The following is a 14,807-nucleotide window of genomic DNA, read 5'->3' as shown; positions in this document are numbered from 1 at the left end:
CTTATTAGGTTCTTATCCCAGCCACAAGGCAGCAGCTGGTAGAACTTTATAAAGCACCACTCCAGATGTTTTTTTTTATTTCAGCGTTGCAGTGGTTCCTTAAACATAAGTCCGCTGCCCCCTTACTTATATTCACCCTCCACTATCTTCATCTATTTAAGACATCGCCAGTGTTTCACAGAGCGCGCCAGAGTTCACAACTCAATAAAACTATATGAGAGCCTCGTTCTGGCTATGAGAGCCTCGTTCTGGCTATGAGAGCCTCATTCTGGCTATGAGAGCCTCATTCTGGCTATGAGAGCCTGATTCTGGCTATGAGAGCCTCGTTCTGACCTTATTCTGGCTCTCATAGAGGTGCATTGAGAGTTTGTGACGTAACTTCTGACTTCTGGTCAGTCAGAAGTTACAGTCACAAGATGGCGCCACGGAACAGGATCGGTGTCACAAAAAGGTGACGCCGCCAGAAGGTGAGTATATGAGTAGGGGTCAGGGACCTCAGATTAAAAGTGCCTCTGCAGCAGTGAAACAAAGAAATGCTGGAATGGTGGGTTAATAGGGTCACTTCTTTATCCCACAGGTAAGCGATCCCATTTTTTCAAAATGCTCTCCTCCATAAATAGGGTCACTCTATTTTGTGCGCATTCCAGCCAGATCCTACTACAAATAATCAAAATGGGCACAGTTTTCATGAATTTTGTGCAAAGTCAAAATCACCTTTAACCATTTTTGTGACATTTTTTTTAGAACAAAAAGTCACGTTTTGAAAATTGGTTTACATGAAATGACTCCGGAGGGGGAGATGAATCAGGAAAAACCATCTGGAAACCCCAAACCTCCGCCCACAGTGGTGAACAGATAACAAGCAAATGGATGTAACATACATTAAAAAAAAAAAAGTGCATTTGGTGGCAAAAAAAAGGTGCAAAACACCAAAAGCTCCACAAAAAAGCTGGTACAAGATGCAATAAGGAGTGGGGCGCTTTGAGCACCTCCGTACGGAGGAGCAATAGCTCGGAAGTATCTTAATTTGGAGAATCGGTGGGCATATGAGGAAGCAGAGCCCACGATCAGACACTGGTGCTGTATCCTAGCGCTCTATTATTATTTCCTGTGATTGAAAAACTCAAAAGGTTCTATAGATTATATTAGTACACATCTTACTCTGCTGCCGGGTAATCCCGCGTCTCCTCTGTGACCCTTGAAGCCCTGAAAAAAATAAGAACAATAAATGAACAAAGAAACAAAATCGTCTATTTCCCCCATCTTCAAAAATGTTCACACTTTTGCAACCAATTAATGCTATTTGGAATCTTGAAAACTGTGTCTGCAGATTCTATGTATCCATGGTAACAGACTACAAACAATCCTGTGTAGTCGGCTCTTAGCCTTGAGTTTCTGTTCATGTTCCTCATCCACTTAGTAACATGCATTGCCCAATATATAAAAGTAATAAGTAAGGGACGGATGGAAGGGAGTAACACTTTACTGCATGGTCAGACTACACATGTTTGTTTGTAGTCTGTTACCATGGAGACACATACAGTAGCTCTGTGTAGGAGCTGTGTACACAACACGGCAGGAGATTTTTCATGCAGTCTTCATCACAAACGAGCAATGTGTTTCTTTGATTATAATCCTCGTTAGTAATTGATGCTTTCATTGATCATTTCCTTGAAAAAATAATTAGTGTTGATCACTCTAATGAGGACAACATCTGCAGCGGGGCGGCTGAGATTTTCATCTTTTTCTGCTTTATTTTTGATTTTTTGTGGCTGCATACATTACTATTCATCACCGATTCCTTACGGGGGGGAAGGAGGTAATAAAAGGACGGAGAATTTATCACAATGTCGAGATTTTCGAAGCCGGAGCACAATCCGTTGACAAATCTCATTGTGCGTCTTCTCACTTGTTTGTTACATGAAGTCTTATTAATGAGACTTTCGCGGAGATGGATCCGTCAGCCGCAGACTCCAGGAGGAGATTTTGGATGATGACTGTTTACACTACTGTACGGACGGCTGGGGATGGATGATGTGGACAGTTTTCAACCATTTTTAAGCGCTTTTTATACCGTCTTCATGAGAAAACAACCTCAGACCATAATATTTGGACGTCTTTGAAGGCCATATCTCATTGTGCTTTGGATGTGCGGTCCACATCAGAGGATTGAACAATCCCAATAGATGATGCCACTGTTCCCGCTCTCTTTTAAGTGACCACAGCATGCGCTCATTATATGCTTCAAAAGAAAAGATGGGAACATAGTCAGTCTATTGATGCTAATGTGCATGTGCATTTCCAGAAAGAACAGAAATTGGGAGTCTAGAACAGTCCCAATGTAGGGTGGTTAAGGAATAGGCCCACCCCTGCATCTATACCCGGCACACTAACGGTCTGTAACTGTAAATGCCTTGTGTAGTTCACCACCGTGTGGCAGTGTTGCAGCATGTATGTCCTGGCACCTGGGTAGGCAGAAAGAGGAGGAGAACAGGGTCTATATAAGGGAGAGTTGATGGGATAGGCAAAGGAGAGTCCCCGGGAAGATAGAGCTGTGAACCCCCCCCCCCCCGATTTGGACATTTGGAGCCTGCGGGACACCTCCACGGCTGCGGCACGCGGGACCCGGTCCGGACTGTGGAACCGCGTCCCCCATGCAGAGAGGTTTAGTCTGGCGGCTGGGGGCCTGGCGATGGTATCTACTTGCAGAAAAGTCCAGAAGTTTTGGTGGGGGTATGTCTTGATGGCTTGGCACGAAGGGCAGACCCCTGAGCATTTGCGACCCCTGTGTGGATATGAGGAGTGGTGAGGAAGGGAGAGGCCCGGAGGGTATAAGGGGTGCCCGGGTGTCGGAGATGCTGATTGATGCAAAATTATGTCAAATGTGCAGAGTAGAAGGGACCCCCATGAGACGGATACCAGTGCCAGCAATATGCGGACCGAGGTGTTGTGAAGATACCAGAAATAATAAAGTTAACTTGTTTAAGAAAGAACTGAGATTGGACTTTATTTTCTGAAGAAATGAGAGAGGCTGATGTCGCCTAAAACTGTTGTGGAGTCCTCCTGTGTGTGGTGCGGCGAGGGGTTGGTGACGGGCTGTGCTGTGGCCTGTTGCTCCCCTGCTGCTACAACTACCACACATGCCTGCCTGCCATCACACCAATATTCACTGCGAAAATTGCATGATTTAAAACACATTGTGACATGAAAAATAAAACATAAAAAAATTATAGATTTTTACAAAAGACATAAAAACCTAATTATTTTCTGAATCGAAATTAATTTAACTTTATTTAGCATCTCGGTGTGATTACGTTAGTACACAATATATATTGGAGTTTTATGTTCTACTGCTTTTTTTAACAAAAAAAACCAGCACCCCCTGAGGAAAAGAACGCTTGAAACGCGCATCGGGGCATAGTGGCATGCAGGACATCTTTGACCAATTTAAAGGTATATTAAATTTATAATTAATTTTGCACTTTACAGGCACTTTATAGCAACAAGTCACATGTATTATACCTTTCCCTTTCAGTATTATATATAACTACATATAATATAGCACTTTGCACTTTATTATTTATATGCTATATAAAAACCAACAGATATTTAATACATCATTGGTCATTGCACTTGTATTACCTGTTATACCGCTGCTAAATTATATTGGGTTTTTGATCCTGTCCTATATTGTTTATGAATGTGTATTGTATGTCATTTTTAAAAATTTAAATAAAATCAATATTTTATCATGAAATGGACACCATTTCCTTTATTTTGAACTGGTATTGGTTCTCATTTTAAAGGTTTTTTTGACAATTATGCTTTTTTTTAACAGTAAACCTTTGTTATGTAATATTCAGGAAGTCAGAACATTCCACTTCCTGTTTCATTGCTACTTCCTGTTTCCTGTTACCAGAGCACACTGCACTATGGGAATTCACAACTCTCAATGCGAAGTCAGAAAAACACCAAAAAGCAAGAAAATAACAAAAAAACACTGCATAATTCAAAATCAATATTAAATGAAAAAATACACACTAAAAAACACTAGTGTCAAGGTAGCCCGAGTATCCCTTTAAGTGACTATTCTGATCTTCCTAATTAAGATGGTCTTTTATGTAGAGCAAATGTCTTAATTTATCACTCGGCCTCATGTAAGAGACATTTAGCCCATGTTCCATATCCTGTACCTGCCTCGCTAAACACCGTAATTGTCCATGTGTCCAGTATTCAGCCGCTGATCCCGGTTTGCGCTCGGTAAAAATATCGATTTCCAATACTTGTTTGTAAGTAATTTTCCACTTTGCTGCAGAGGGTGTTGAGCTTCATGGGGCGACCTCCATCATTATGTCAGCTTTGCTTGTATTTCTCAATGTTGTGAGAAGAGAGAACAATTTTATTTTTTTTGGGGGGGGGGGGGGTATGGACCACTTGTAAATCAGCTGCCATGTGAAGACATAGCCCCTGCACCAAGTCACGGGTCTACTATGTAACACATTGATATGAGAGGATATATTTATTATGATACTAAGAATTTTTCATTTACTATTGATTTTATAGCGTCCTCTTATTCCATAGCGCTGTAAAAACATTGTTGCCAATCATCCCTCCCTGCCTAGAAAAGGGACTGATGCTTTTTTTTTTTTTTTTTTTTAAAAAAAAAAAAAAGTCCATTCTACCACAATAAATATTTATTCATGGCATGGAAAGAAAATAAAACACCATTATTATTATTATTATTATTATAATTATTATTTATTTATTTTTTCACTTCAGCTCCTTCAAAAAAAAATTGAAAAAAAAATAAATAAGCCAGCAAAAATATTAAAAATGACAGCTCACACTGCTCAAAATAAGCTTCGTTCATGAAAAAATAATTTATTTACAAATCAAACCCCTCCCCCCCAAAAAAAAATAGAAAACTTAAACAAAGATAAATAAAACATACATATGTATATATACAGTTAGGTCCAGAAATATTTGGACAGTGACACAATTTTCGCGAGTTGGGCTCTGCATGCCACCACATTGGATTTGAAATGAAACCTCTACAACAGAATTCAAGTGCAGATTGTAACGTTTAATTTGAAGGTTTGAACAAAAATATCTGATAGAAATTGTAGGAATTGTCACATTTCTTTACAAACACTCCACATTTTAGGAGGTCAAAAATAATTGGACAAATAAACCAAACCCAAACAAAATATTTTTATTTTCAATATTTTGTTGCGAATCCTTTGGAGGCAATCACTGCCTTAAGTCTGGAACCCATGGACATCACCAAACGCTGGGTTTCCTCCTTCTTAATGCTTTGCCAGGCCTTTACAGCCGCAGCCTTCAGGTCTTGCTTGTTTGTGGGTCTTTCCGTCTTAAGTCTGGATTTGAGCAAGTGAAATGCATGCTCAATTGGGTTAAGATCTGGTGATTGACTTGGCCATTGCAGAATGTTCCACTTTTTTGCACTCATGAACTTCTGGGTAGCTTTGGCTGTATGCTTGGGGTCATTATCCATCTGTACTATGAAGCGCCGTCTGATCAACTTTGCGGCATTTGGCTGAATCTGGGCTGAAAGTATATCCCGGTACACTTCAGAATTCATCCGACTACTCTTGTCTGCTGTTATGTCATCAATAAACACAAGTGACCCAGTGCCATTGAAAGCCATGCATGCCCATGCCATCACGTTGCCTCCACCATGTTTTACAGAGGATGTGGTGTGCCTTGGATCATGTGCCGTTCCCTTTCTTCTCCAAACTTTTTTCTTCCCATCATTCTGGTACAGGTTGATCTTGGTCTCATCTGTCCATAGAATACTTTTCCAGAACTGAGCTGGCTTCATGAGGTGTTTTTCAGCAAATTTAACTCTGGCCTGTCTATTTTTGGAATTGATGAATGGTTTGCATCTAGATGTGAACCCTTTGTATTTACTTTCATGGAGTCTTCTCTTTACTGTTGACTTAGAGACAGATACACCTACTTCACTGAGAGTGTTCTGGACTTCAGTTGATGTTGTGAACGGGTTCTTCTTCACCAAAGAAAGTATGCGGCGATCATCCACCACTGTTGTCATCCGTGGACGCCCAGGCCTTTTTGAGTTCCCAAGCTCACCAGTCAATTCCTTTTTTCTCAGAATGTACCCGACTGTTGATTTTGCTACTCCAAGCATGTCTGCTATCTCTCTGATGGATTTTTTCTTTTTTTTCAGCCTCAGGATGTTCTGCTTCACCTCAATTGAGAGTTCCTTAGACCGCATGTTGTCTGGTCACAGCAACAGCGTCCAAATGCAAAACCACACACCTGTAATCAACCCCAGACTTTTTAACTACTTCATTGATTACAGGTTAACGAGGGAGACGCCTTCAGAGTTAATTGCAGCCCTTAGAGTCCCTTGTCCAATTACTTTTGGTCCCTTGAAAAAGAGGAGGCTATGCATTACAGAGCTATGATTCCTAAACCCTTTCTCCGATTTGGATGTGAAAACTCTCATATTGCAGCTGGGAGTGTGCACTTTCAGCCCATATTATATATATATAATTGTATTTCTGAACATGTTTTTGTAAACAGCTAAAATAACAAAACTTGTGTCACTGTCCAAATATTTCTGGACCTAACTGTACATATATTTAAAAGTAGTAAAATAAAAAAAAAAATATGTAAACTTAATATTGCAATATTCATACTGAATTCTAGTATCTATTTTTCGGATCATCTTTATTACGCTGACAACGTAAAATTGAAAAAAAACAAAAAACAAAAACAAAACAATGACGGAGTTGTATTTTTTTTACAACATGTCACTTCACTTGTAATCCCCCCACCTTTTACAGAACATCATGTGGTAAAATGAATCCAAACTACAACTAAATTATCATAAAACAAAGAGTAATACAGCTGTGTAGGCAAAAAATAAAAAAAAGAAAAGCAAAGAAATTAAAAAAGTTAGAATCAGAGTATTGCTAATGTGGACATTCTATATTGTAACAGCTTGTCACAGAGGTATCACGGCTGGCTGATAATACAGTGGCAGTGAGTGCTAGAAGATCACAAAGATTGGTGGCACATGTTAACTGACAGTTCCCCATTTCTGAAGCTGCGGACTCTAGGACCATGGAAACTGTTGCCCTGTCTCTTAGTTGCTATCCTCTGACTTCCTTTATTAACCTCACCCTGGGTTGTTTGGGTGTGGTTTATAGTTTGTTCCTTGCTCAGCTCTGGACAGGTCATCTTTTGTTGCTCTAAAGATTCCTTTGGTTGCTGCTGCTCAGATAAGTGTTTGTCTTTTGCTATCTACTAGGACTCTGGTGATTGCAGTTGTGTTTCCCCTGTATTATTCCCTTGTGTTTTTCTTTAGTCTCAGTGGTGTTGACATAGCACTCATATCATCCATCCATACTTAGGACCCATTTGCTAGGGTAAGACAGGGCCCCAGGTATCCAGCTCGGTGACAAGTGCAGAGCCTGGTGACAGATGCAGAGCCGGGGTCAGCCTGGTGACAGGTGCTGAGCCTGGGTCAGCCTGGTGACAGGTGCTGAGCCTGGGTCAGCCTGGTGACAGGTGCTGAGCCTGGGTCAGCCTGGTGACAGGTGCTGAGCCTGGGTCAGCCTGGTGACAGGTGCTGAGCCTGGGTCAGCCTGGTGACAGGTGCTGAGCCTGGGTCAGCCTGGTGACAGGTGCTGAGCCTGGGTCAGCCTGGTGACAGGTGCTGAGCCTGGGTCAGCCTTTGCTAGGGTCGGTGAGGGTAGTGCGGGTGAGCTGCAGGTTATTGTCAGGGTCATGCCTTCCCACTTCGTGTGTTGTCCTATATGGCTAGTACAGCCTCTTTCCCCTGCAGTGACACCTATACATTCTATATGGATATATTTGCCTCGTATTTATTACATCTTCATATACATACAGGCAGTCCTCGAGCCCCTTCTCTGCCGGGAGGTCCCAGTTCTCCTGGTTTTCCCTATGCAAAAAAGAACATAATTATTAAACGGCAAATACATAACACAAAGGTGGCGAAACGAAAGACTACAATGGTGGAGAAGCCGGAGTGCCATACCTTTCTATACTCCTGAGAAATACTACTCTAATACCCCCCAGGGAGGGACAGGGCAGGAGTGAGATGGTAAACAGATAAGGACAGGGTCCCCTAGTGTAAGGAACAGCACAGGAGCCTCCTGTCCCTCGCTATCCCGAATTCACATTGTGACAACAGTATTGGCAAAGTCCCTGGTTGTATAGTGTAGTTATAAAATTCATAGTAATGTACTTGGTAGTCTATAGAAGTGATGATGTTAATGGTGATGTCCCTGGTGGTCTAGAGAAGTGAATAACCTAACGGCAAGATCTTAGCTAGTCTAAGGAACTGATAAGAGTATTAGTAATGTCCCTGGTGTTCTAGTGCAGCTAATAAGCCTATAGTAATGTATTTAATCACTAGGGTAGTGAAAAAGATAATGGTCATGTTGTGGATTGCCTAGGACAGGGAAGAAAGCAATGCTAATGTCCATGGTGGTCTAGGGTAGTGGAAGTTTACATAATCCACTCTCATTTTTGGTCACATTTGTTTATGATATGTTTATTTATCCCTCTGTAATCCCTCCTGGACAGTTTTTATAAGGAAAAAAAAATACTATCATGACAGGACATGGGGACCTCACCCAAAATATGCAGAACTCATAAAGGTCTATATAAAGTGGGCTGGGGACAATGAACAGCGATCCTGGGAGGGGAAGAGATGAAGGAGATGGCAGCCGGTCAAGGTCAAGATGGACGGATATTAACCAAAGACACAAGTGGAATGATGGGGTCACTCTATGAGGAATCTGGGTATACACATCAGCCCTAATGCCCTGCCGCTCCTCTGACTTCTTTTATTAACCTCGCCGTGGGGTGGTTTGGGTGTGGTTTGGGTGTGGTTTATAGTTTGGTTTTGGCTCAGCGAGCCAAAAACATGCTTCATATAAAATAAATATAATAAATAATAAATAAATAATATTGGAATAATTCATCAAAGTTTTCTATTTCCAGCAAAGGAATCACACATCAGATGTCAGAGACGGCCGCGCTCCAAGGCCGGGGAGAGCCCGGTGATCAATGGGAGCAGAGCCGTGTTTGTGCTCGCTGGTTGTTCTGTTGACTCTCTGATAAATAACCTCAGTGTGTGCTCCCTGCGCCGCCCGCATTAATATGCCAGACAACATGGGGACGGCAAGGAGGATGATATATTCAGGAGGTGTACATCAGCCCTGCACCAAGAGAAATACAACCAAGCGTATAGATATATACTGCAGATCAGTGCACCAGACTGTGTGCCCATACCGTACTATACATACAGAAGTCACACCTCAATAACACAAATACCTTTTCAGTTATGCCAAAATAATCATGCATTATTCCTTCCTATATTCTTGTGCATTACGAGCTGTATTATAGTAGTTATATTCTTGTATTTAGAGGCAGTATTATTGTAGTTATATCCTTGTACATAGGGGCAGTATTATTGTAGTTATATCCTTGTACATAGGAGCAGTATTATAATAGGTATATTCTTGTACATAGGGGGCAGTATTATAGTAGTTATATTCTTGTACATAGGGGGCAGTATTATAGTAGTTATATTCTTGTACATAGGAGCAGTATTATAGTAGTTATATTCTTGTACATAGGGGTAGTATTATAGTAGTTATATTCTTTTATATAGGGGCAGTATTATAGTAGCTATATTCTTGTATATAGGGGCAGTATTATAGTAGTTATATTCTTGTACATAGGGGGCAGTATTATAGTAGTTATATTCTTGTACATAGGGGGCAGTATTATAGTAGTTATATACTTGTACATAGGGGGCAGTATTATAGTAGTGATATTCTTGTACATAGGAGCAGTATTATAGCAGTTATATTCTTGTACATAGGGGGCAGTATTATATTAGTTATATTCTTGTACATAGGAGCAGTATTATAGCAGTTATATTCTTGTACATAGGGGGCAGTATTATAGTAATTATATTCTTGTACATAGGAGCAGTATTATAGTAGTTATATTCTTGTACATAGGAGCAGTATTATAATAGTTATATTCTTGTACATAGGAGCAGTATTATATTAGTTATATTCTTGTACATAGGAGCAGTATTATAGTAGTTATATTCTTGTACATAGGAGCAGTATTATAGTAGTTATATTCTTGTACATAGGGGCAGTATTATATTAGTTATATTCTTGTACATAGGGACAGTATTATATTAGTTATATTCTTGTACATAGGGGCAGTATTATATTAGTTATATTCTTGTACATAGGGGGCAGTATTATAGTAGTTATATTCTTGTACATAGGAGCAGTATTATAGTAGTTATATTCTTGTACATAGGAGCAGTATTATAGTAGTTATATTCTTGTACATAGGAGCAGTATTATATTAGTTATATTCTTGTACATAGGGGGCAGTATTATAGCAGTTATATTCTTGTACATAGGGGCAGTATTATATTAGTTATATTCTTGTACATAGGGGGCAGTATTATAGTAGTTATATTCTTGTACATAGGAGCAGTATTATAGTAGTTATATTCTTGTACATAGGGGCAGTATTATAGTAGTTATATTCTTGTACATAGGAGCAGTATTATAGTAGTTATATTCTTGTACATAGGGACAGTATTATAGTAGTTATATTCTTGTACATGGGGACAGTATTATACTAGGTATATCCTTGTACATAGGAGCCAGTATTATAGTAGTTATATTCTTGTACATAGGGGCAGTATTATATTAGTTATATCCTTGTACATATGAGGCAGTATTATAGTAGTTATATTCTTGTACATAGGAGCAGTATTATATTAGTTATATTCTTGTACATAGGGGGCAGTATTATAGCAGTTATATTCTTGTACATAGGGGCAGTATTATATTAGTTATATTCTTGTACATAGGGGGCAGTATTATAGTAGTTATATTCTTGTACATAGGAGCAGTATTATAGTAGTTATATTCTTGTACATAGGGGCAGTATTATAGTAGTTATATTCTTGTACATAGGAGCAGTATTATAGTAGTTATATTCTTGTACATAGGGACAGTATTATAGTAGTTATATTCTTGTACATGGGGACAGTATTATACTAGGTATATCCTTGTACATAGGAGCCAGTATTATAGTAGTTATATTCTTGTACATAGGGGCAGTATTATATTAGTTATATCCTTGTACATATGAGGCAGTATTATAGTAGGTATACCCTTGTACATAGGGCCAGTATTATAGTAGTTATATTCTTGTACATAGGAGCAGTATTATATTAGTTATATTCTTGTACATAGGAGCAGTATTATAGTAATTATATTCTTGTACATAGGAGCAGTATTATAGTAGGTATATTCTTGTACATAGGAGCAGTATTATAGTAGTTATACTCTTGTACATAGGGGCAGTATTATAGTAGTTATATTCTTGTACATAGGGGCAGTATTATAGTAGTTATATTCTTGTACATAGGCGCAGTATTATATTAGTTATATTCTTGTACATAGGGGCACTATTATAGTAGTTATATTCTTGTACATAGGGGCACTATTATAGTAGTTATACTCTTGTACATAGGGGCAGTATTATAGTAGTTATATTCTTGTACATAGGGGCACTATTATAGTAGTTATATTCTTGTACATAGGGGCACTATTATAGTAGTTATATTCTTGTACATAGGGGCAGTATTATAGTAGTTATATTCTTGTACATAGGGGGCAGTATTATAGTAGTTATATTCTTGTACATAGGGGCAGTATTATAGTAGTTATATTCTTGTACATAGGGGCAGTATTATAGTAGTTATATTCTTGTACATAGGGGCACTATTATAGTAGTTATATTCTTGTACATAGGAGCACTATTATAGTAGTTATACTCTTGTACATAGGGGCAGTATTATAGTAGTTATATTCTTGTACATAGGGGCAGTATTATAGTAGTTATATTCTTGTACATAGGCGCAGTATTATATTAGTTATATTCTTGTACACAGGAGCAAAATAATTAACCCAGACATTTGTTAGTATACTTGCCACTGCCAAGTTACTGAATAAAAATGACATACTGCTTCGCCCGGTGTTCCCGGCTTCCCGTCCTTTCCATCTTTGCCAGTAATGCCCTTAAAAATAAAATAAAAATAAATGTTATCATCAATGTCCAAAAAAATTCCTCCCACATAAACAACCATTCAATTATTCTTAAGGGGTTGCTTTGGACAGCCCCTACTTTTAAAAAGGCTTCCTGTACAATAAGTCGGTGCATGTAGTACAGGCCAGGATAGATCTTCCAAAAGGAAGGGTCAAGAAATAATGATCCTGAAGAAGGACACCCACCTCTTCTACTAACGATTGGAAAGATGTTCTAATAGGGTACAATATATGAAATGATCTCAACCGGATGACCCCTATAAAAACTATTTGTACTAACTGGTAGTCCTGATATTCCGGGTGGGCCTTTGGGTCCTGGCGGTCCTTCCTTCCCCTGAAATAAACAGAATTTCAGAAAACTATAATTATTCAGATCATTAAGTATTCAATAAAAAAAAGTATCAACTACAGTTAAAGGTGTATTCTTATGTTATTCATTATATTTTATTAGTTACACATCATAAAAATAAATTGTTTGAAATTGACTTCCTTTTTCTATCTGTTGTCATTCTTCTGCAAAGTGACCTTTTATTTGACATAGTGTACAGGTAGTTTCCATGGAGTTTGGCCACAAAAGCCTGGTCAGATGTCCATTGCAGGTGAAGAGTTAACTCCTAACATCCCAGTCAGCTCAGTCCAGCCCACTGATTTCTATACAGTAGTTAGCTGCTTATCAGTCCTGGGTAATCACAATCCTTCCCCCTGCTAAATCATGGCTCTCACTTTCCTGAGCAGTGTGCTTGTTCACATACATTATTATCTCATATGCAAATATAGAGATAACAGCAAAGACTAGTACAAACACTGACAGCCATTAATATTTCATAGTCTCAAAGCTTTTAAGGTAGTCTTAGGGATACTTTGCATGATGCGACATCGCTAGCCAATGCTAGCGATGCCGAGCGCGATAGTACCCGCCCCCGTCGCACATGCGATATCTTGTGATAGCTGCCGTAACTAACATTATAGCTACGGCAGCTTTACACGCACTTACCTGCCCTGCGACGTCGCTCTGGCCGGCGACCCGCCTCCTACCTGCCCTGCGACGTCACACGGCAGGCAGCCAATAGAAGCGGAGAGGCGGAGATGAGCGGGACATAAACATCCCGCCCACCTCCTTCCTTCTGCATAGCCGGTGGAGGCAGGTAAGGAGATGTTCCTCGCTCCTGCGGCTTCACACACAGCGATGTGTGCTGCCGCAGGAACGACGACAACATCGTATCTCCTGATGTAGCGACATTATGGAAATGTCCGACACTACACAGATCACCGATTTTCAACACTTTTGGGATCGTTTATTGGTGCATCTAGGCATTACACGTTGCGACGTCGTTACTGGCGCCGGATGTGCGTCACTTCGATTTGACCCCGACGATATCGCAGTAGCGATGTTGCAGCGTGCAATGTACCCCTTACATCCATCAAGTTAAACCTACAGTATAGCCTATCATGTTGATTTTAGTGGAAAGCAAAAGCCCCATGGGGCAGACTTGTTTAGTAGCAGAATTAAGCTATCACGCTGTACAAAGGCCTGGTAAGATATAGTACAGCTTGATCCCCACTAGGTGGCAGCAGAGTAGTGAAGGAGAGTCAAAGTAACACTGCAACAGAAAGGCAGCTGAATTACAGCAGAGTAACGTCAGCAGGCAGTTCACAGGCGAACCACCAGGGGGCAATAGAGTAGTCAAGCAGTCAGGGACTAGCCAGGAACGTCAAGTCACTGCAAAGGCAGGATCAAAATCAGGTGAGAAAACAGAACTGAAGTTGGAAGCCGGGAGATCAGGTCTGCAGAGGCCGGAGGGTGAGGAGACACAAACACGGGAAGGAGGATGAACAAGGAGTCTGTGCCAGCGCTGAAGCCTCTCGCCAAGCCCCAGGGGATTATCTCTTGCCTAACAATGTTCTGTCATAGCCTTAGGCGGGCTTTGCACACTACGACATCGCAGGTGCGATGTTGGTGGGGTCAAATTGAAAATGACGCACTTCCGGCATCGCATGCGACATCGCAGTGTGTAAAGCCTAGATGATATGATTAACGAGCGCAAAAGCGTCGTAATCGTATCATCGGTGCAGCGTCGGCGTAATCCATAATTACGCTGACGCGACGGTCCGATGTTGTTCCTCGCTCCTGCGGCAGCACACATCGCTGTGTGTGAAGTCGCAGGAGCGAGGAACATGTCCTATCGGTGTCACCACGGCTTCCGTAGGTTATGCGGAAGGAAGGAGTTGGGCGGGATGTTTACATCATGCTCATCTCCGCCCCTCCGCTCTTATTGGCCGCCTGCCGTGTGACGTCGCTATGACGCCGCACAACCCGCCCCCTTAATAAGGAGGTGGGTCGCCGGCCAGAGCGACGGTCGCAAGGCAGGTGAGTGCATGTGAAGCCGGTGTAGTGATAATTTTCGCTACGCCAGCTTTCACAAGATATTGTACCTGCGACGGGGGCGGGGACTATCGCGTGCGACATCGCAGCATCGGCTTGCGATGTCGCAACGTGCAAAGCCCGCCTTAGACCCACGTGTCCATGCACTTTGTAACTGATATGCCTAACTCTAGCGGTGAAACAGTCATGTAGGTGGTAGTGGACCATTTTTGCAAAACAGTTCACTTGGTCCCACTTCAAAAGCTTAGCACCTC

At 40.8% G+C, this 14,807-nt stretch overlaps 1 protein-coding gene across 1 annotated transcript in view; it reads right to left on the bottom strand.

The window, feature by feature from the left end:
* Positions 1 to 14,807, bottom strand: part of COL22A1 (collagen type XXII alpha 1 chain) — a 515,443-nt gene that overhangs the window by 31,682 nt on the left and 468,954 nt on the right. Inside the window, exons 50-53 of the mRNA XM_075316011.1 lie at positions 12,451 to 12,504; positions 12,089 to 12,142; positions 7,898 to 7,951; positions 1,162 to 1,206 (exon numbers count right to left, since the gene is read on the bottom strand). Coding sequence (XP_075172126.1) covers positions 1,162 to 1,206; positions 7,898 to 7,951; positions 12,089 to 12,142; positions 12,451 to 12,504 — 207 coding nt within the window. The remainder of the gene's footprint in view (positions 1 to 1,161; positions 1,207 to 7,897; positions 7,952 to 12,088; positions 12,143 to 12,450; positions 12,505 to 14,807) is intronic.

The sequence above is a fragment of the Anomaloglossus baeobatrachus genome, chromosome 6 (assembly GCF_048569485.1).
Source record: "Anomaloglossus baeobatrachus isolate aAnoBae1 chromosome 6, aAnoBae1.hap1, whole genome shotgun sequence".
NCBI lineage: Eukaryota > Metazoa > Chordata > Amphibia > Anura > Aromobatidae > Anomaloglossus > Anomaloglossus baeobatrachus.
The sequence above is the reverse complement of the archived record's forward strand: the minus strand, read 5'-3'. Positions and strand labels throughout refer to the sequence as shown.